The 22,672-nt window shown below is 42.2% G+C and overlaps 1 protein-coding gene across 8 annotated transcripts in view; it reads left to right on the plus strand.

The window, feature by feature from the left end:
• Positions 1 to 22,672, plus strand: part of aff4 (AF4/FMR2 family, member 4) — a 123,997-nt gene that overhangs the window by 18,802 nt on the left and 82,523 nt on the right. For 7 of the 8 annotated variants that reach the window (XM_070878120.1, XM_070878113.1, XM_070878116.1 and 4 more), the window contains exon 2: positions 13,969 to 14,100. Coding sequence is in view for 1 of the 8 variants with exons in the window: in XM_070878117.1 (XP_070734218.1) it covers positions 14,084 to 14,100 (17 nt within the window). In the remaining 7 variants the exon portion in view is untranslated. Of the gene's footprint in view, positions 1 to 1,074; positions 1,149 to 13,968; positions 14,101 to 22,672 lie in introns of all 8 variants that reach the window. The other variant, XM_070878114.1, reaches the window with a different exon arrangement.

Genomic DNA, 22,672 nt, shown 5'->3' on the forward strand with positions numbered 1-22,672 from the left:
TATGTTCATCTGAACTACAGGAATGGGCAGATGTGAGCATCAGTTTAATCTCCCATCCAGCGGTCAGCAGGTCTGATAATGCAGCAATCTCCATACTGCACTGGAATATAAGATTATGAGCTCAGTGCAAATATTCTACGTAGAATGACACATGTCAGGTTGAGAATACAAGTGAGAACCAGGCTGAATATATGAAGTTCAGAGGGGAAGTGAAATAGGAAAAAAAGAGAGAGTATGAGAACAGAAAAGGGAATCCAAAAGTCTTCTGTAGGCATATAAATAGTAAACGGGTAGTAAGAGGAGGGGTGGGGCTGATTTGGGACCAAAATGGAGACCTGCATGGAGGCAGAGGGTATGGGTGAGGTACTAAATGAGTACTTTTCATCTGTCTTTACCAAGGAAGATCTTGCTGCCAAAGTCATAGTGAAAGAGGAGGTAATTGGGATACTGGGTTGGATAGAGAAAGAAAAACTTACATTTATATAGCGCCTTTCACGAACAACGGATGTCTCAGCTTTTTATAGCTAATGAAGTACTTTTGAAGTGTGTAGTCACTGTTGTAATGTTCGAAACACGGCAGCCAAATTACGCACAGCAAACTCCTACAAACAGCAATGTGATAATGACCAGATAATCTGTTTTTATTATGTTGATTGAGGGATAAATATAGGCCAGGACACCGGGCATAACTCCCCTGCTTTTCTTTGAAATCGTGCCATGGGATCTTTTATGTCCACCTGAGAGCAGACGGGGCCTCTGTTTAATGTCTCATCCGAAAGACGGCACCTCCGACAGTGCAGTGCTCCCTCAGCCTACTGTCAGCCTAGATTTTTTTTTATGTGCTCAAGTTCCTGGAGTGGCACTTAACCCACAACTTTCTGATTCAGAGGCGAGTGTGCTACCTACTGAGCCACAGCTGACACTGATAAAAATTGACAGAGGAGGTACTAGAAAGATTGGCTGTACTTCAAGTAGCTAAGTCACCAGGACTGGATAGAGTGCATCTGAGGATGCTGAGGGAAGTGAAGGTGGAAATTGCGGAGGCACTGACCATAATCTTCCAATCCTCCTTAGATACGGGGGCAGTGCCAGAGGACTGGTGAACGTGTTTGAAAAAAAGGGTGCAAGGATAAACCCAGCAATTACAGGTCAGTCATACAGGCAAGTCAATGTAACCTCCATAGTGGGTAAGCTTTTCGAAATAATCATTAGGAACAAAATTAAGTCACTTGGACAAATATGGATTAATTAAGGAAAGCCAGCATGGATTTGTTAAAGGCAAATCGTGTTTAACTAACTTGGTTGAGTTATTTTGATGAGGTAACAGAGAAGGTTGAAGAGGGCAATACAGTTGATATGGTGTACATGGACTTCCAAAAGGCGATTGATAAAGATAATAGGCTTGCCAGCAAATTTGAAGCCCATGCAATAAAAGGACAGTAGCAGCATGGATTTGAAATTGGCTAAGTGATCCAAAACTGAGTAGTGGTGAATGGTTGTTTTTTAGACTGGAGGAACATATAAAGCGGTGATCCCCAGGTGTCGGTATTAAGGCCACTGCTTTTCTTGATTTGGGTGTACAGGGCACAATTTCAAAATTTGCAGATGACCCAAAACTTGGAAGTATAATGAACAGTGAGAAGGGTAGTGATAGACTTCAAGAAGACATTGACAGGCTGGTGGAATGGGCGAACTCATGGCAGATGAAATTTAACGCAGAAAAGTGTAATACATTTTGGTGGGAAAATGAGAGGCAATATAAACTCAAGGGTACAATTCTAAAGGGGGTGCATGAACAGAGATGTGCACAAATCGTTGAAGGTAGCAGGGCAGGTTGAGAAAGTGGTTAAAAAAGCATATGGGATCCTGAGCTTCATAAATAGAGGCATAGAGTACAAAAGCAAGGAAATTATGATGAAACATTATAAAACACTGGTTCGGCCTCAATTGGAGCATTGTGTCCAATTCTGGGCAACACACTTTAGGAAGGATGTGAAGGCCTTAGAGAGTGTGCAGAAAAGATTTACAAGAATGGTTCCAGGGACTTTAGCTGCATTGGATAGACTGGAGAAGCTGGGGTTGTTCTCCTTGGAGCAGAGAAGGTTGAGAGGAGATTTGATAGATATTCAAAATCATGAGGGGTCCAGACAGAGTAGCTAGAGAGAAACTTCCCATTGGCAGAAGGTTTGAGAACCAGAGGACACAGAGTTAATGTGATTAACAGAAGAACCAAAGGCAATATGAAAAAAAACTTTTACTCAGCGAGTGGTTAGGATCTGGAATTCACCGCCTGAAAGGGTGGCGGAGGCGGATTCAATTGTGGTTTTCAAAAGGGAATTGGATAAGTACCTGAAGGAAAAAAATTTGCAGAACTACGGGGAAAGGGCGGGGGAGTGGGACGAGCTGAAGTTCTCTTGCAAAGAACCAGCACAGGCTCGACTGGACGAATAGCCTCCTTCTGTGCTGTAACTGTTCTGATTCTGTGATTCTACATATTGTGCAGAGCTGATCCTTATGTTCTCAGACTTTTATCCCAGCCTCAACAATTCTCTGGCCTAGGTAGGAATGCCTCAGCTCTCTGCTTCAGCTCTACTAACATTTCTGTCTGCTGTAGACTCAATGGGCCCAAGTTTCCACATGATTTGCGCCTGATTTTTAGGAGCAACTGGTGGAGAACGGACTATCTTAGAAATCGCAATTCTCCACATTTTTTTTTCTGCAGTTCTAGTCAGGTAGAACAGTTCTACTTTGGAACAGAATTTTTTCTTCAAAAGGGGGCGTGTCCGGCCACTGACGCCTGATTTCAAAGTTTCCACAGTGAAAACGTACTCCAAACTAAAGTAGAATGGAGCAAGTGAAGATTTTTGTAGAACTGAAAAAACCTGTTCTACACATTAAAAAATCAGGCGCAGGTTACAAATTAGGCGTCCAGAACGAGGTGGGAGGGGGGAAGGGAAGTCATTAAATTCTATAATAAATCCTTATTTATACTTATACAAATATTATACAAATAAATCCAACCTGAATAAACATTTATAAGCAAAGAAAAGATTAAATAAACCATCTTCCTACCTGTGTGAAAGTGCTTCAGCCAGGGAGAATTCTGCAGCCGTTCGTTGCCGCTGAGCGGGAGGGGGGGGGGGGGGGAAGGGGAAGAGAGAAAGAAAGCCGTTCGTGCCGCGGGGCGGGGGGAGGAGGGAGGAGAAAGCGGGTTGTTGTTGTGGAGGGGAAGGAGACAGCTGTTTGTTGCCGCGGAGGGGAGGGAGGGGAAGGAGACAGCAGGTTGTTGTTGGGGAGGGAGGGGAAGGAGACAGCGGGTTGTTGTTGTGGAGGGGAAGGAGACAGCCGTTTGTTGCCGTGGAGGATGGGGAGGGGAAGGAGACAGTGAGAAGGGTAGCCTCAGTGCTGATGGCAATGTGCTTTTATTAAAAAATGTTCAAAAATTAAACAGCTACAAAGAACTACAAAAGTGGCCGAGTGCCAATGTTTTTTTTCACACTGAGCATGCGCGAACGCTCCAACGCGCACGCGCAGCGTTGCCGGCAGGAAAAAAACTAATTTAAATAGTACCCGCCCCCTCCCACTTACAAAATCGGCACGAGTGTAGGCTCCGCCCCCCTGGGCGCCGCGCCAAACTGACAAGGAGCTGCAGGGCGCTCGAGAATAGCGCGTTTTTTTTCTGCCGCCATTTTAGGCGCGAAAAACGGGCGCCCAGCTCGGAGGGGCGCCCGTTTTTTTATCCTGTGGAAACTTGGGCCCAATACCTTATCATTAAAAACCAAATCTTCAGTGCTCCTTCCTTTTACTTGGGCCTTCTGTCTACCCATTCCCCACCCAGCTGCTCCATTTGTTGGCTCATACTTCACAGCAACACCATGAGCAATCAGCTATCCCGGTGCGATTGATTGACAGCTTGCTGTGTAAAGATTGATCTCAGACTTAAGTTAGCAATTCCTACAAAGAGAGAGAAGCCAAAAGTGTACACCAGCTTAGGAAGAGTTAGTAGATCTGTTTAGCAGAAAATGAGTATGTATTCTCATATTTGTACTGAGAAGTGTAGGTAAATATATATTCTCACTGTTAAACTCTGTACTGTTCATCTATCTCAAAACAATATTTTGATTTGAAGCCTGTGCCTCGATAAGGCTGAACTAGCCCACTGTCTATAAAGAGAACGATTGTGGTGGTATGCCGTATATTTCTTGTAGCCAGCTCAGAGTGTAAGGGTTCTTTATTATGGCCCCTAGGTCATTGCATTGTTTATCTAGATATTGGGCACAAAAGGATTCATTCTGGATCATGCGGGATGTGAAGTCTTTGTTTAGGAGTGACTGGTGTTGAGAAAATATTTAGCATAAAAATACCAAAATAGCGACAGGCTAACTAGACATGGGAATAGACACAACAGTTAGTTGCACAGGCAGAGGGAATGGGGTGCAGTAGATCCATGAACAACCTTGCAGTCACTGCACTGGTTGATCTAAATTCAGTTAAATTAGATTTTGTGTATTGGGATCTAAAATTGCTGGCAGATGGGAGAGAGATAAAATGGCCCGAAGGCTACTTTGTGCTTCTGTTGATCTTGTTACAGAGTTGATTGGTATATTAATTATGTGTGGAAGAAACTATTTATTATACTTGGAAGACTCTGGCAGCAAATGATGCACCAAAAAGCCAAAAGACAGGCTGTGCTTGATCAAATTTATACTTTTTTTTTCAAAGAAACAGCAGAGCATATATAAAGGAAATGCACTGGATATGGTTTGTATAAATTTGTGAAAAGTATTTGATGAAATAGCACAGACTAGCAATGGCACATGAATTTAAGAGGAATATGGTTCATGGATCGGTGCCTGGAGGGCAGAATCGAAGAGTAGGGGTAAAAGGAAGTTTCTTGGACTGGACAAATATGATGTAGTGTTCCATTGGGGTCTGTATTGGTCTATACTTATTTACTCCATACATAAATGAACTGGAATTTGGAATTGGGGTTATAGCAAATTGTGATGAGGATTGTGAAAAACAGCAGGACCTGGATGGACTTGCAGGCTTGGGAGATGGCAGATGCAGTTTAGTGTAGAAAAATGAAAGCACAGTTGTACATTTGGGAAGGAAATGCATCTTAAATGGTAAGATTTTAAATAAAACAGGTGCAGATAGACAAGGTGGCAAGCCAGTGGATAAAAAAAGACCATAAAATGACACATTGAATCCTTGGTTTTGCATCATAGAATACAAAAGCAAGGAGGCAATGTTGAACTTAAAGATTTTTCACGGGAGCTGAGAAATATTGGACAACCTTATTTCCTTATGACCTTAATGGGTTTCAAGATTATCGAGTTATGATTAAATAGTGATGGATTGTTTCCACTGGTCAGTGCGATGGCAATAAGATCATCACTGAATTAAAGGAGGTTTTCAAAAAGATTTCTTTGAACAAATTGTGATTAGAATAGAAATTATCTGCCACAAACTATTCAAGCAAAATGGAATTGGATAGCTGCTTGAAAAGAACAACAAAGATACAGGAGCAAGCAAGAGCGTGAGATTGGAGTTGGTGGCTCGTGGAGAAAAATACCACCGCAGATTAATGTGACAAATTTCCTGTTTCTGTGCTGTATAATTCTGATTTTATTCTGAGCTTCTCCATTTGTGTAAATCTAGTTTATAGTTTACTATGCCATTTCATCTATTTTGTAATGAACATTTTATGAGATGTAGATAAATGGATGTTGGAGGGAGATTGAGGTTATATTGAGTTGGGATTTTGACAACCTAAGATTGAAGTAACTCTTAATTTCTGTACAGCAGCAATCACAGTAATAGCACAGTAATTGCTGTGATAGCGATTGTGACAATAGAGTGGGATATCCATAAAATAGGAGAATGTTGGGCATTGCTGGTGGACACAAAATAAATCTTATTCATTGTCCTTAAAAATGCAAGAAACAAAAAGATAAATTAAATGTGATTTTTGGATACATTAAGTTGTAGAGAAAAAATAAAATTATATACTTTCACACACTTTTGACAGAAAAATCCCACGGCATTTGTTTCGTAGAAGCATAATCAGACAAATATTGATGCCAAGTCGGGGGAAATATTAGGGGTGATTGAAAGTTTGGTCATAGAGGTTGATTTTAAAGAGCATCTTAAAGGTGGAGAGGGAGATGGAGACAGAAATTTAAGAGCGGATTTCCAGAACTTGGAGCAGAGACATCTGAAGGTATGGCTGCTAGTGGTGGAGTGGATAGGGGTGGGTGATGTGCAAGAGGTTGAGGGCAGACAGCTTTCTCAAGGTTGTCGGGCTGGCGAAGGTTACAGTTTTCGGATCTAGGCAAAAAAAGTGAAGTATTCTTGTAACAAATAACCAGAGAGGTAGTTGGTTTTACTTTAAATATCCATTTGAAGATGTTGGAGTTCCATTGCATTCCAAATGATTGCCTTTCTTTTCAATATATTTTGATTGATACTTCAGATATAACATGTTGTCTAATGTCAATCACCCAGAAATTTACAATGTGCACGCACGTTCTGTTCTATAATTTGACACGTCTCTCATTGCTTTGAGATAGAGTTTCTGTAAGAACAAGGATGTAATGCTAAGTAGACACTGGTTTACACACACAAGGGACAGCTCTGCAACCTAGGAGGTCTTGGATTTGGCAGTACAGGTACTGGAATGAGATCTAACATTCTAGCAGTATGCCTGGGTTGGGGCCTTTCTGGGTCTGAGTACTGAGGGGGAGGCGGTTCCTCCCTCCTTGATCTCTCGGTTGAGGATTTGTATGAGATAAAGCAACAACAGTGGCGGGCGGAGGATGCGGCGGCGGAAAGATAATCTACAAGACACAAGTCGGGAGTCAGGTGGAATACTTTCCACTTACCTCGGAGTGCAGCACCAACAATACTGAAGAAGCTCCACACCGTCCGAGAAAGCAGACCACTTGATTGATACCCCAAGTCACACACCATCCGGACTTGTAAATATATCGCTGTTCCTTCATCGTTGCTGGATCAAAATCCTGGAACTGTACCGAACAACACCTTGGGAGTACCTTCCTTACACGGATTGCAGTAGTCCAAGGTGGCGGCTCACCGCCACCTTAAGGGCAATAAATGTTTGCTTGCCAGCAATGCCCACGTCCCGTGAATGAATAATTTTTTTAAATCCTAAAAGTCTTTTTGTTCAGGTTAAATGCATTGATCGTACATAACAGCAATATCTCGGGCTTGATAACTGCTTTATATTATTCGCCAATCTCAATTGAGTCATGGGAGGGCTAAAAATTTTCAAGGACCTCAAACCTGGCACCAAGCTCATGGTCTACAGAGTAGTAGTGATACCTGCCCTCCTTTATGCTTCAGAAGCATGGACTATGTATAGCAGGCACCTCAAAGCACTGGAAAAGTACCACCAACGCTGCCTCCGCAAGATCCTGCAAATCCATTGGCAGGATAGGCGCACCAATGTCTGTGTTCTTACTCGGGCCAACATCCACAGCATCGAAGCACCACTCGATCAGCTCTGATGGACGGGCCACATCGTCCGCATGCCAGATACTAGACTCCCAAAACAACAACATCTTCATCATCAAGAGCTCTACTCGGAGCTCCGACATGGCAAGCGAGCCCCAGGTGGGCAGAGGAAATGCTTCAAAGACACCCTCAAAGCCTCCTGGAAAAAGTGCAACATCCCCACCGACACCTGGGAATCCCTGGCCCAAGACCGTTCAAAGTGGAGGAAAATCATCCAGAAAAGTGCCGAACACCTCGAGTTTCTTCACCGGGAGCAGGCGGCAGCCAAGCAGAACGCATGACAACCCAAGTATCGTCTGCCCCACCTGTGACAGAGACTGTAGGTCCCGTATTGGACTCATCAGTCACCTGAGAACTCATATTAGTGTGGAAGCAAGTCATCCTTGACTCCGAGGGACTGTTTAAGAGAAGAAAATGCCCATAAATATTTCAAACTTCGGAAGATGGGAGGCAATATTCACCAGGGTTTCTGTCCCTGGTGACTTAATTAGCCACTGCTGCAATTGCAGATAGGTGAATGGGATTGGATTTGATTGTAAACCCCTATTGATTGAAGCCACCATTTCGGAGAGGCATTGAAGGGCTTTGGCAGCGGAGGAGGGGATTAAAAAAAAAATTCTTGGGATGTGGGTGTTGCAGGCATGGCTGTCATTTATTGCCCATCCCTAGTTGCTCTTGAGAAGGTGACAGTGGGCCGTGTGCTCAAGGTGCATACTGTTGGGTAGGGAGTTCCAAAATGTTGACCTTGGAACAATGAAGGAATGGCATTAAATATCCAAGTCAGTGTGGTATGTAACTTGGAGGGGAACTTGGAAGTGATGGTGTTTTCTGTGCACCTGCTGCTCTTATCCTTCTAGGTGGTGGAGGTCATGGGTTAGGGAGGTACTGCCGAAAAAACGTTAGCAAATTACTGCAGTGCATCCTGTATATAGTCCACAGTATGCTGATGGTGGAGGGAGTGAACATTTAAGCCAGTGGATGTGATGCTGATCAAGTGTCCTGGATAGTGTTTGTTGGAGCTGTACCCATCCAGGCAAGTTAAGAGTATTCCATGACACTCCTGAATTGTACCTTGAAGGTGGTAGTGAGTTTGGGAGTCAGGAGGTGCGCCACTCGTCACAATACCCAGCCTCTGACTTGCTCAAGTAGCCACAGCCATTATGTTGCTGGTCATTTGAGTTTCTAGTCAGTGGTGACTCCCAGGATGTTAACTGGTGGGGGACATGATGGTAAAGCCATTGAATATCAAGGAAGGTGGTTATGCTCTCTTTCTTGGAGATAGACACCTGTGTGACGTGATATAGAAAGATTTTTTAAATAGATTAGACATAGAAACATAGAAAATAGGTGCAGGAGTAGGCTATTCGGCCCTTCGAGCCTGCACCGCCATTCAATGAGTTCATGGCTGAACATATGCAACTTCAGTACCCCATTCCTGCTTTCTCACCGTACCTCTTGATCCCTCTAGTAGTAAGGACTAGATCTAACTCCTATTTTGAATATATTTAGTGAATTGGCCTCAGCAACTTTCTGCAGTAGAGAATTCCACAGGTTCACCACTCTCTGGGTGAAGAAGTTTCTCCTCATCTCGGTCCTAAATGGCTTACCCCTTATCCTCAGACTGTGATCCATGGTTCTGGACTTCCCAACATTGGGAACATTCTTCCTGCATCTAACCTGTCTAAACCCATCAGAATTTTAAACGTTTCTATGAGATCCCCTCTCATTCTTCTGAACTCCAGTGAATACAAGCCCAGTTGATCCAGTCTTTCTTGATATGTCAGTCCCGCCATCCCGGGAATCAGTCTGGTGAACCTTCGCTGCACTCCCTCAATAGCAAGAATATCCTTCAAGTTAGGAGACCAAAACTGTACACAATACTCCAGGTGTGGCCTCACCAAGGCCCTGTACAACTGTAGTAACACCTCCCTGCCCCTGTACTCGAATCCCCTCGCTATGAAGGCCAACATGCCATTTGCTTTCTTAACCGCCTGCTGTACCTGCTTGCCAACAACCTTCAATGACTGATGTACCATGACACCCAGGTCTCGTTGCACCTCCCCTTTTCCTAATCTGTCACCATTCAGATAATAGTCTGTCTCTCTGTTTTTACCACCAAAGTGGATAATCTCACATTTATCCACATTATACTTCATCTGCCATGCATTTGCCCACTCACCAAACTATCCAAGTCAGAGTATGGATGAAGTCCCACTCTAGGGCCTTGAGTATGTAATCTCGGCCAACGCTCCAGTGCAGTGCTGAGGGAATTCTGGTGCCATCTTTTGGATAAGTCATTAAACTAATTTATTTGTGCACGTACATCCCCCCCCCCCCAGGTCTCTCTGTTCCTGTACCTTTATAATTGTACCATTTAGTTTATGTTGGTGTTCCTCATGCTTCATATCAAAATGCTGTTAATTTGCATCTGTCATGTATCTGCCCATTTCATTCGTCTAACTATGTCCTCCTGAAGTCTATTACCGTCCTCCTAACCATTTACTATATTTAATTTTGTCATCTGAAAACTGAAATTATATCCTGTATACCCAACTCAAGGTCGTTAATATATATCAAAAAGAGTAGTGGACATAATGCTTGTTTCCTGGGGAACACCACTGTATACTTCCCTCTGGCTCTTTCAGATTGTTCACCACCACTCTCCTTTCTGTCTTTTTTTCTGTAACTACATAAAAATTGACAACTTTTATTCAAATTGTCCAAATTCCAAATGAAACATAGATCACTGTACTAATGTAAATGGAATCAACATTTCACTGCAGAAACTATGCAAACCCTCGGGTCAAATTAGGTTGTTTCTCCAAATCGTACAATGTTCCAATTTCTGTTGAGAATTTTACAGGAACTGTGAACCAATTAGCCTGCCACATAACTTGAATGTTACAATTGTAATACTAAACCAATTTGAGGTTCTGCAGAAACTAGAGTAAAGGGACCCAATAATTCATAAGTGGTTGTTATTTAACCCAATTTCGTATCCATGCTGCCACTGTCCTTTTTAATCCCATGGGCTTCAATTTTGCTAACAAGTCGATTAGGTGATTCTTTATCAAATGACTTTTTTGAAAGACCATGTACACATCAACCACACTACCTTCACAAGCCCCCTCTGTTACTTCATCGCAGAACCACACTTCAAAAAGTATTTAATTGGCTGTAAAGCACTTTGAACATCCTGAGGACATGAAAGATGCTAAATAAATGCAAGTCTTTCTGTTCCCAGAAACTAATTAGAATGTAGGGAAGCGCTGGGCAGTTAAAAGGAAATTGTGACTGATCATAAGTCGTGTCCAGAATAGAGACCTTTTTTTCCTTTTTAGGCCTCATTATGCTCGGCAGGGAGTGTTCCTAACTGTCTTGATTTTTACTGGTTACAATGTTTTCTGCTGTCTTGCATCGCCAAATGACCTGCATGAAAGGGTGGGGTAATAGATCCTTTAAAAGAAATGTTTAAAGGGTTAGAGAAAAAATTGTGAAGATTTTATTCTCTCTCAGCTGTGTATTTCAGTCATTCCTGATTGGGTTAGCAGGATAGTTCTTCTGCTCAGTGTAGTGTGTATTAACAGTTTAAATGAAAATGCGATGGACCTCAATCAAAATATTGCCTCATTGGTCCATGAAGAACTATTCCAGATGAGATGATTATTGCTGCTAATTTTAAATGAGAAAAAATATAAAACATGCTCAAAATGCTAATCACTCGATTAATTATTGTAATCTAAATTTAAGTTATAGGAATTTGCAAAAGGCATCTTACTGATTGTTTCTGTAATGCAGCATGTATTATCCAACAACTTGCATTATTATAATCCTCATGTGATGCCTCAAAAGTGCTTTTACGCTAAGGTCAAAACTGAGTAAGAAAGGGATTAATGAAGAAGGTCATGGTGGAGAGGCAGAGATAGCTTTGAGGTAGTTTTTGAAAGCAAACAGGAAAATGGTATGGCAGAAGAAAATGGGCAAAGTATCCTATAGGTTAGCTGTACCGTGGCTAAATGAGCGGTCTCTGTTGGTGGTTGGAAGGAACAGGGTACAAGGAAAAGTCCCAATGATGGAAAATGACTGGAAATGTATGGATGGAAGAGATCCATACAGTAAGATGGGGATGAGGCAATAGAGAGATTTGAAAGCGGAGAGGCAAATTTTGAGGCAAACTCAGTGGAGCATCGATAGCTAGTGAGTTTGGAAAGGACAAAAATGATGGGAATATGATACATTGCATCGATCAGGTTGTATGCTGTGTCCATTTTAAATGAGTTGTAGCCTATGGAGAGTAAAGGGAAAGAGGCCAGATTAGAGAGGTCAAGCCTCAAAGTAATAAATAAAATCTTTCCATAGTGGTGGTGGCGAGCTAGCCGAGGAGATAGGGAATAATTCAGAAGTAGAATAAAGCCGTCTTGGTGGTAGAGCTGATTCTTGGGAGAAAGATGAGCTTGAGATTGAGCAGTACACCAGTCCTGAATGATAGTCAAGGCCAGAGTTGGTAGTCGAGACAAAAAAGATGGCTTTAGTTTTGTTGACAAAGCTGAAGGAGGTTTTGACTTAACGAAGGCTTCATGACCGACATTGGAGTGTAGAAACATTTGGATCAATGGGAAGGCAGCTAAGTGTCATCAATATACATTTGGAAACTGATTTCTTCTGAGTAATATCACCAAAGTAGTATGTAAATGATATGGCGAGGGTCAAAATTGGATTGGTGTTTATCAGAGGGCAGAAGAAAGTAACTCATTAGAGGTGATGCAGTGCCTGTATTGACAGGTATAAGTAGAACTAGGTGAGAACACTGCCACAAAGCAGTGTAGAAGGTGGTGGAGAAGTCAATGGGGATGTGGCGAGACAGTCATAGGCACCATCTCAGCATTGTAGTATCTGAACTGTGGATAGGATGGATGGTAGGTAGGATTAACCCAAACGTGGAGTGATGGTCAGCAAAGATGGTGCTGACTAAATCAAATACAGGTACAATCTCTGAAATCCAGAGTTCCAAAAACCGGAATGTTCCGAAAACCAGACACAGTGCAGATCGCACGAGTCAATGTCTGGAATCCATTCCCCTCATAAGTGATATAAATGGCACATAAATTCCAAACACCAACAGCACAGCTGTGCACAATGAAACCTGTACAAACAACACTCCCAAAAAACAGACACTCACCGGCACTCCCAAACAACTCGTACTGCAAAAGACACAAGAGGCACTCTGAATCCACGGGCACCCGCAAATCCAAAGCGCCGATTGTTGTTGGACTCCTCCTTGTCCCTATCGGCAAAGGGTTCTGAATCTGCTGACCCTGTCGGCATCCAGGCCTGAATCCCTCTACCGCTCCCTGGCCCACATATCCCCGTTGGTATCCATCCCATTCTGGACCAACCCATGCAACCTCCGAAATCCGAAAACCTCGGGACCGAGGCCATTCTGTTTTTTCCGGATTTCGGAACAGAAATCTGACGTCCCGAATCTGAAAACCTCATAGCTGAGTTTCCCAACCCCCCCCCCCCCCCAGCAGTCAGCTTCTGGGTCTCAATCCGCTCCCTTGCCTCCTGCAGCCACCGTCCCCGACGCATCAGGGCTCAAATCGCCCACAGCATCTATCCCTGTCTGCTTCGGGGCCCGAATCACCCCTGCAGCCGCTATCTGTATCCAAAATTCAGACATACCCAAAACTCAGCTATGAGGTTTTCAGATTCAGGATGTCTGATTTCTGTTCCGAAATCCGGAAAAAACAGAATGGCCTCGGTCCGAGGTTTTCGGATTTCGGAGGTTGCATGGGTTGGTCCAGAATGGGATGGAGAGAGCGGGTTTTATGGACAAGAGGAGTGTGCTGAGGAAGATTTTGGGGAAGAGGACTTGGTTAGAATGAGGGCATGCACGAGCTGAGAAATTGAGTATTGAAGAGGCAGCAACAGCTATAGTGGTAGATTACACTTAGAAAAAGTTTCTAATTTAATTCCCTGTGTAATCCTGAGGAAATAGTTTGTCGTGAAATGGAGGAGTCTAGAGTTTTTTTCTGCTCTGCAGTTGTTCTTGGAGTAGTTAACAGTTTATTCCAAGGGGAGGGAGTGATGGTACAGCCAGATCTGATGGACAGCCAGAGTGATTGATCAAGAATAATCTAGTTTATGACCTATGGGTATGGCTGCTGTGGTGGGGGGTGGGGCGATATGATCGGCTTGGGAGGTGCTCTTGAATTTGAGGGGGGCAAAGGTGCCATAAGCGGCATGACAATTGTAGTGGAGGATGATAGACACTTTAGGTATTCAACAGTGTCCATGGTACCTTGCATGCTTTTAGTTTGTGTTCTTCCGAGCCCTGTTTCCCAGTTATACTTTGTACATTCAGAAATAGAACTGGCTTTGTTATAACCTTTTCCCCACATAACTGGGTTTCTTACCATTTCTTTCAAGACTGCAGAAGAAATATTTACTTCCTGATTGGTGAGAAGAGATGTGAGAAGAGATGTGACGTGAGTGTGCCTTTCAGATCAGTGAAGCCTTTTACTGTTGCTTCACACATTTCTTCATGGCTTCACAGACTGGGTAAGAATCTATAAAGCTTTGGTTGTTGTATGTTTGGCTCACTTTGAGCTGCTTTAATGTTACATGTTTGAATGTGAATCATTTTAGAGTAGAATTCCTTCGATTTTGAATATAGTCTCAATCTGTAATCACTTAATTTTTCTCTCCAGAGTTTGTTAATTGGGGAGATTTTTAAAAATATTTATTTTTTGTCTTCATTCATATCATGACCATTTAAAATCTTTAGAATGTGTTTCAATGTGTACTGGCCTGATACCATTAGTTACATTTGAGATTCTAGCTAGGCAGAACCCTGTTTACATTGCTTGGCCCCTGCCTGGTTGGAACTTTTAACTCTCCTATTTAGGAGAGAGCTCTGTGCATACCTGGATATGTGGTAGAGCTGTCACCGCAAAGGTTACACATTTAACTGTCTTGAGTTGGTGAGAGAAGAATCTCTGCTCTCCTAACATTTTCATGCCAGGTAGGTTTACAAAATGTCCTTGGTGTTCAATTTTGCAAATCAAATTTGGTACCATACTGGATTTACACTTTGGTGTCAAAGCAAAGCAGTGTGAAACTGCCTTCTCTAGGGAGTTTTACTCTGAAGTCATGTTGGGCCCTGACTCTGGATTTACAACAATTTAGCACAGTATGAAGAAGCACTGTCAGCTTTGCACCAATGCTAAACTACCTGAAGTGCTGCTTATTTTGTTTTTGCCTTTGCTTTATAAGCAGGTAATTTAAATTGTCAGGCCAGCCAATGTGATTAGGATAAAGTGGTTCACAATGTTGAAGGTGACGGAGAGGTCAAGGAGGATGTAGAGAAACGGTCTTAATCACTAGCACATCTGTGGACTCAGATGTTTAGGTATTAGACTTGGCTTGTGACATTTTGAGCCACTGTATAATAGTGACACTAATTTTGGTTTAAAACTTTTAACTATTATAATGCAAATATTACTTTTCAAATGTAGCACCACTTATTTTAATAGGTTTTCAGTATCTCATGCATGGTGATCATGGGCCCAAGTTTGCCCAGGAACAAATATGCAGGATACATTGCAACCTAATATTCTTAAATATTTAAAACTTTCTGCACTGATAAAGCCAAGCCATTTGATTTTGGAGCAACTAGTTTTTTTGGAGTATCTTAAAAATCGCAATTCTGCCCATTTAATTTGCTCCAGTGCAAGTGAGTTAGTTGGGTTTTTTTAGGTTTTTTTTTGCAAAAGGGGGCATTATGCCTGTTTTGGCCATTTAAGCAAGTTTAGACAGCTAAAAGTTACTCCAAACTAACTTAGGCCAGTGTATGTGGTCACACAGAAAAACCTTGCGGTGAGTTAAGAAATCAGCGCAGGTAGCCAGAGATATGGGAAGTGAAAGGACCTTGCAAAGCACTAAACACCTTCACAACAACATTAAAGAAGCATAAGTACATTTAAAGCACCAAGCACTAAACAAAGCAGTACATTTAAAGCACAAAAGTAAGCATTCAGTAACAAATAAAAAATACAAGGAAGCCGAGAGGACCTGCACCTAGTACCAAGAATCAAACAAGAATTTAGGACCAAATCAATCAATCAATCAATAAATAAACAAACAAAAAATAGAAGTCCTACCTTCAGCAAAGTTTTACTGCAGAAAAATACTAGCAGCTGGGTACTGTTAGTCTATACCGTCTCCTGCCCAGCTGCCGGCCAAATGGACAGTCCGGCTGGTGGGTGGGAGGGACCACCAGCGGCAGGAGACTGCAGCCTGGGACCCTTGAGTTTGGCCCTCAGTACTGGGAAGGGAGATTCAGCCCTGGTCGGCGATTAGAAAGGCTGGGGTTATGCCGTTGATTGGGAGACCTGGGGAGGAGGGGGGGAGCGACCGGTTGGATGGGGAGGCCTGTGAGCACGCGGGGTGGGGAGGGGAGGGGAGGGGAGGGGAAGGGCCTCCACGTCCCTAGCCATGCCGGATTCTTTGACCAATTTTGGCCTCTGACGTATCTCCCCTGGGTGTCAGGTGGATAGGCCTGCGGCTCCAGGCCACAGCTGGCATCCGCTATCGGGAGGGGAGCTGACATCGGGAAAGGTGGGGGGAGGCATGTCCGATTGTGGGGGAAGTCGGCTGATTACGGGGGTCTGATCACGGGTGATTTACAGGTAAGGCAGCCATAGAAGGCCCCACGCCAGTCTCTGCCCTATTCCACTCCAGCACCATGGTTGTTGCTGGCATCTTCCTATTAATTCGTTTACACCTGCTAACACAAGACAATCAACTAACCTTAACAACATGTCTCTGCCTGGGGGCCTTAACTACCTATTTACTGCCGCATGTGCACTCACCCAAAACAACATTAAAAAATTTGTTGCCTGCTCAACATCAAGCCAACTGGGCCTAATAATAGTTACAATCGGACTAAATCAGCCCCAACTTGCGTTTCTTCATATTTGCACCCACGCTTTCTTTAAGGCAATACTTTTTCTTTGCTCGGGCTCAATTATCCACAGCTTAAGTGACGAAGAAGACATTCGAAAAATGGATGGATTACATAAACTCCTGCCATTTACCTCATCCTCTTTAACCATCGGAAGCCTGGCCCTTACGGGCATGCCTTTCCTGTCTGTTTTTTTTTTCAAAAGACGCCATTCTTGAGTCTATAAACACTTCCCACTTAAACGCTTGAGCCCTGATCTTAACCCTTATTGCAACCGTGTGGCTGGATAAGGCAGCGGGCCACCGATGAGGGAGCCCATTCAGCCAGGGCTAGGAGCAGCGTGCTTCGGGCCCCTCCCACACAGTCTGCAGAGCACATGGAGATTGTGGGGGCGAGGAGTTACTGCACATGCGCGCATACTCGAGCGCGTGTGTGCAGAGGTCCTGGCACTGTTTTCAGTGCCGGGACCTGGCTCCGCCCCCCACTGCTTGTGCTGCGCCACGCCAAGGGCCTGCGACATTCCAGGAGCGGGGAGAATACTGAGGTAAGTTTTTGGCACGGTTTTTCTTCTGCAAAGTCGGGGCACCTCATGGAGGTGCACCGTTTTAACGGAGGCGGGGGGTTGCACAAACTTGGGCGCCATAAATCTTGTTGACTGCCCTGCATAATACACAAGTGCATTCAAGCCATGTAAGTTAAGAACTATAATGGAATGTAAACTGAACCCACAGTTGCCAGTTGTATATGATTTTTGTACTATGGTACTCATGAACCCAGCAACCATAACCAGCTTACTATTTATATAGTATACATAAAATGGTATGGCTGGCAGCCCTCTTTGTATAATGTTGTATTACATGTGTAGCAGGCACTCAATTTTAATTAGATGAAATCCTTTCATTTTATTCTAAGCTTCTGAGTCAATTTAGATTGGACCCTAAAGGTGTACACTAATTAGTACAAAAATACTGAAATGTTAGCTTTTTCCAAATGTTAAAGAATAAGGCAAACTTTCAAACCAGTTTCACTACAGCAGTTGAAAGGAATTTGTATGATTGAGAGAGCCCTGCATCTTTTTTGTGTCTTGAGGGAGTTTGTCACTTCTGCTCACCATTAAATTGACCACAGTGCTTCCAGCTTTGTCTTGATCACTAGCATGAGCAATGTCTTCAATTCTTTTTAAAAGACTGAAATGTTTTTCAGATTTAGAATACAGTACAGTAAACTCTCGTTTACCCGGATACGAATGTAACGGAATTTAAAATAGTGAGATTCGGCAATTTAACTGTCACACACGTGAATATCTCGCTCACTTCAACAATCGCAAACATGAACAGGTTGCTCAATTACACACAAATTGACACAGGCGTGGACTTCTTGCTCACTTTTCAACTGTCACACACATTGAAAGCAGTTCATTGCAATGCATCAGTCTGTCAAGTGTACTTGTTCAAAACACCCTGAAATCAAACAATTTAAAATGCCTTCTGACAGTGCTAAAAGCAAAAGCAGCATTAGGAAACGAAAAGTATTGAACATTCAGCAGAAGTTAGAAATTATAAAGAAGTCTGAAGCTGGCAGAAGTGTGCGTACTTTGATGGACGAATATGAAGTTGGATCATCAACAATTTATGATATCAAGAAGCAAAAGAAAGATTTAGAAAGTTTCACCGCTGCTTCTGACTCTTCCGTGAAGGCAATGTCCTGCAAGAATTTGTGAAAGCCGAAGCTTGACAAACTAGACCAAGTGCTTTATGAATGTTTTTTTTTGAAACGGTCTGAAGGTGTGGCAATTTCAGGGCCAATGATTACAGCAAAGGCCAGGGACTTCAAGATGAAAATGAATTTAACTGAAGAGTACATTTTTTCAGAAGGCTGGCTCGCACGTTTTAAGCATCGCCGCAGCATTCACCAGCTGGATGTGACAGGCGAAAAAAAATCAGCAGACAATGAGGCCGCACAGAATTATTCAAGAACATTTGCTGAAATGGTGCAGAAAAGAAATTGACTGCAGATCAAATATACAATGGTCTAGTTTGTCAAGCTTCGGCTTTCACAAATTCTTGCAGGACATTGCCTTCACGGAAGAGTCAGAAGCAGCGGTGAAACTTTCTAAATCTTTCTTTTGCTTCTTGATATCATAAAGTGTTTGCCAACTGCAGCAGGGGAGAAGGAAGCTAAGGCTTTAAAATGAATAAAGAGACGTTAACAATTTGAATTGTGCCAGTCCCTCTGGAGAACATAGACTTCCACTTTGTGATTGGCAAATCAAGGAAATCATGTGTTTTAAAAGGAATTGCTCATTTACCAGTTAGCCATAAGGCTCAGAAAAGTGCGTGGATGGACAAGGACATATTCATGGAATGGTTTTCAACAGAATTCGTCCCCTAAGCTCGAGAAAACATGAAGAAAATAGGCAAACCTAATCGAAAATGTGTGCTGCTTCTGGACAATTGCAGAGCACACCCACATGAGTCAAAATTAGTGTCTCGGTGTGGCAACATCTTTGCATGGTATTTGCCCCCCCAATGTGACCTTGCTCATTCAACCTATGGATCAGGGTGTCATACAAAACTTCAAGTGCCAATATAGAAATAACTTCATGTGCAAATTGATTAATAGCGATCAATCAATTTCTGATTTCCAGAGAGCTTACAATATTAAAGAAGCCATCTATGCATGTTTGCTGGCATAGAGAGAAGTAAAAAAAATTACATTGAAGAGGTGTTGGCACAAGTTGTGGCCCAATGTCCTATTTGAAGACCGTGCTTCTGATGACGAAGAATTTGAAGGTTTTCATGTAGAGGCTAATAAAAAAACAGATTGTTAGAGATCATGGAGATTGTCAGCAGTGCACACAAAACAAACGCACTTAAATCCCTAGCAGAAGATGACATTGCTAAGTGGATAGATGTTGACATCGAAATAGATGTAACAAATTTTTACTGACCAGGAACTTATCGGCATAGTCACCAATAAAGACATAGAAACATAGAAAATAGGTGCAGGAGTAGGCCATTCGGCCCTTCTAGCCTGCACCGCCATTCAATGAGTTCATGGCTGACGAAGAGATGAGCGATTCAGACAATGAAATTTAAAGAAAAACAAAAAAAGACTTGGACACACGCTGAAGAAGCAATGAAATATGTCTTTTTTTTTTAAAAGGAGAATTCTCATTTTACTTCTCACGAGGTTCTGCAAACTCATCATCCGCAACATTTTAATTAAGAAGAAAATGAATTCATTTAAACAAGCAGATATAAGATCGCTATTTTAAAAATCAATCTCAAATGTCAACGCAGAAAAAGGAGCATCTGCAGACCAAGAAACATTGGCAGAAGTAGCAATTGAAGCAGCAATGGCAGAATAAGCAAATTTAACAGAATAAAATAAAAAATAAAAATGATGGACAATTGCAGAGCACACCCGCATGAGTCAAAATTTGTGTCTCGTTGTGGCAACATCTTTGCATGCTATTTGCCCCCCAATGTGACCTCGCTCATTCAACCTATGGATCAGGGTGTCATACAAAACTTCAAGTACAGTTGGCAAACACTTCATTTATTAGAGAGTTATTTTTAATTTCAAAAAGTTATGAATCAATTTTCATTTATTACTTTCACGTTCAAATAACATGAACTAAATCTTCGTTTTATTTATTTGACCATATAAATTTAGCACTTGTCAATTATTTATTTTATATTTCAAAAAGTTACGAATCGATTTTCAATCTGAATAGCTCATTGGAAAGAGTGGATTAAGATCTATACGATACAATATATAAAATATTTTGTGGGTGGTTCTATCACCTTCAAATATTAACTTTAAAATGTAAGCTCGCCCTATCGGAAAATTTGTTTACCCGGAGTTACCGAATCCCCAAACAATCTGGGTAAATGAGAGTTTACTGTATTATGATTCAATGCTAAGGATGCAATTCAGATGGCCTAAAGTTAAATTCTTATTTGAATTTAATTTTTTCAATTAGTTATGGTCTCCATATTATTTAAAAAAAGGATATAGAGGCACTGGAGAAGGTGCAGAAAAAAATTGATAGAATGAAACCAAAGCTGAGAGTTTATACCTATCTCGGAAGATAGCTGGAAAAGAGAAGACAGAGGGGTGATCTGATAGAAGTCTTTGAGATTTTATAGGGTAGACGTAGATAAAATGTTTCCATTTGTGGACAAGACCAGAACTAGGGGCCATCAATATAAGATAGTCACAAATAAACACAATAGGGAATTCAGGAGAAACTTCTTTACACAGGCAGTGGCTAGAATGTGGAACTCAGTACCACAGGGAGTAGTTGAATCGAATAGCATAGATACATTCAAGGGAAAGCAAGATAAGCACAGGGAGAAAGGAATAGAAGGATGTTGATGGTGTTAGAAGAGGGAAGGAGGCTCATGTAGAGCATAAACCTGTTGGGCCAAATGGGCTGTTTCTGTGCTGTAAATACTTGTAATACTTTGGCTTTAGATAGCTAAACTAATTACAAAGTTCAGATAATCTGAGGTCTTAAAAAATTTATATTGAATTAAACTTAGAAATCTCAACAACATCCTGATAAATATCTATTTTATGCGGTTGAATTGAGGCACAGGAAATTGGTAAAGTGCTTAAAAATGAAGTGCTACTGCTTTGCAAACAGGTTAAGTAATAGTAGACTGCTTGGGTATATTACAAAGCTGCAACCCAAATGAATGGTTTAGTAAACAATAAGAGAATCAAGTATATTATACCATTTTATTTATTGTTATAAAGTCACAACCTAGAAATTATATTCTGAATTGTTACAAGTTATGCAATTTATTTTAAAACTTTTATAAGAACATAAGAAATAGGAACAGGAGTAGGCCATACGGCCCCTCGAGCCTGCTCTGCCATTCAATAAGATCATGGCTGATCTGATCATGGACTCCGCTCCACTTGCCCACCCGCTCCCCATAAACCCTTATCCCCCTATCTTTTAAGGAACTGTCTATTTCTGTCTTAAATTTATTCAATGTCCCAGCTTCCACAGCTCTCCGGGGCAGCGAATTCCACACATTTACAACCCTCAAGGCCATGCCCTCTAGTTCTAGTCGCCCCCATCAGTGGAAACATCCTCTCTGATTCCACGTTGTCAAGCCCCCTCAAAATCTTATACGTTTCGATAAGATCACCTCTCATTCTTCTGAATTCCAATGAGTAGAGGCCCAACCTACACAACCTTTCCTCATAAGTCAACCCCCTCGTCCCTGGAATCAACCTAGTTAACCTTCTCTGAACTGCCTCCAAAGCAAGTATATCCTTGCATAAATATGGAAACCAAAACTGCACGCAGTATTCCAGGTGTGGCCTCACCAATACCTTGTATAGCTGTAGCAAGACTTCCCTGCTTTTATACTCCATCCCCTTTACAATAAAGGCCAAGATACCATTGGCCTTTCTGATCACTTGCTGTACCTGCATACCGTCCTTTTGTGTTTCATGCACAAGTACTCCCAGGTCCCGCTGTATTGTGGCACTTTGCAATCTTTCTCCATTTAAATAATAACTTGCTCTTTGATTTTTTTTCTGCCAAAGTGCATGACATTATACTCCATCTGCCAAATTCTTGCCCACTCACTTAGCCTGTCTATGTCCTTTTGCAGATTTTTTGTGTCCTCCTCACATATTGCTTGTCCTCCTCACATATTGCTTTTCCTCCCATCTTTGCTAATATATTACTCCCAACCCTGTGACCTTTTATCTTGTGCAGTAACCTTTTATGTGGCACCTTGTCAAATGCCTTCTGGAAGTCCAAAGACACCACATCCACTGATACAAAGACACCACATCCACTGGTTCCCCTTTATCCACCCTGTTCGTTACATCCTCAAAGAACTTCAGCAAATTTGTCGACCATGACTTCCCCTTCATAAATCCATGCTGACTCTGCCTGACCGAATTTTGCTTATCCAAATGTCCTGCTACTGCTTCTTTAATAATGGACTCCAACATTTTCCCAACCACAGATGTTAGGCTAACTGGTCTATAGTTTTCTGCTTTTTATCTGCCTCCTTTTTTAAATAGGGGCGTTACATTTGCAGTTTTCCAATCTGCTGGGACCTCTCCAGAATCCAGGGAATTTTGGTAAATTACAACCAATGCATCCACAATCCCTGCCACTTCTCAAGACCC

The sequence above is a fragment of the Pristiophorus japonicus genome, chromosome 4, assembly GCF_044704955.1.
Source record: "Pristiophorus japonicus isolate sPriJap1 chromosome 4, sPriJap1.hap1, whole genome shotgun sequence".
Taxonomy (NCBI): domain Eukaryota; kingdom Metazoa; phylum Chordata; class Chondrichthyes; family Pristiophoridae; genus Pristiophorus; species Pristiophorus japonicus.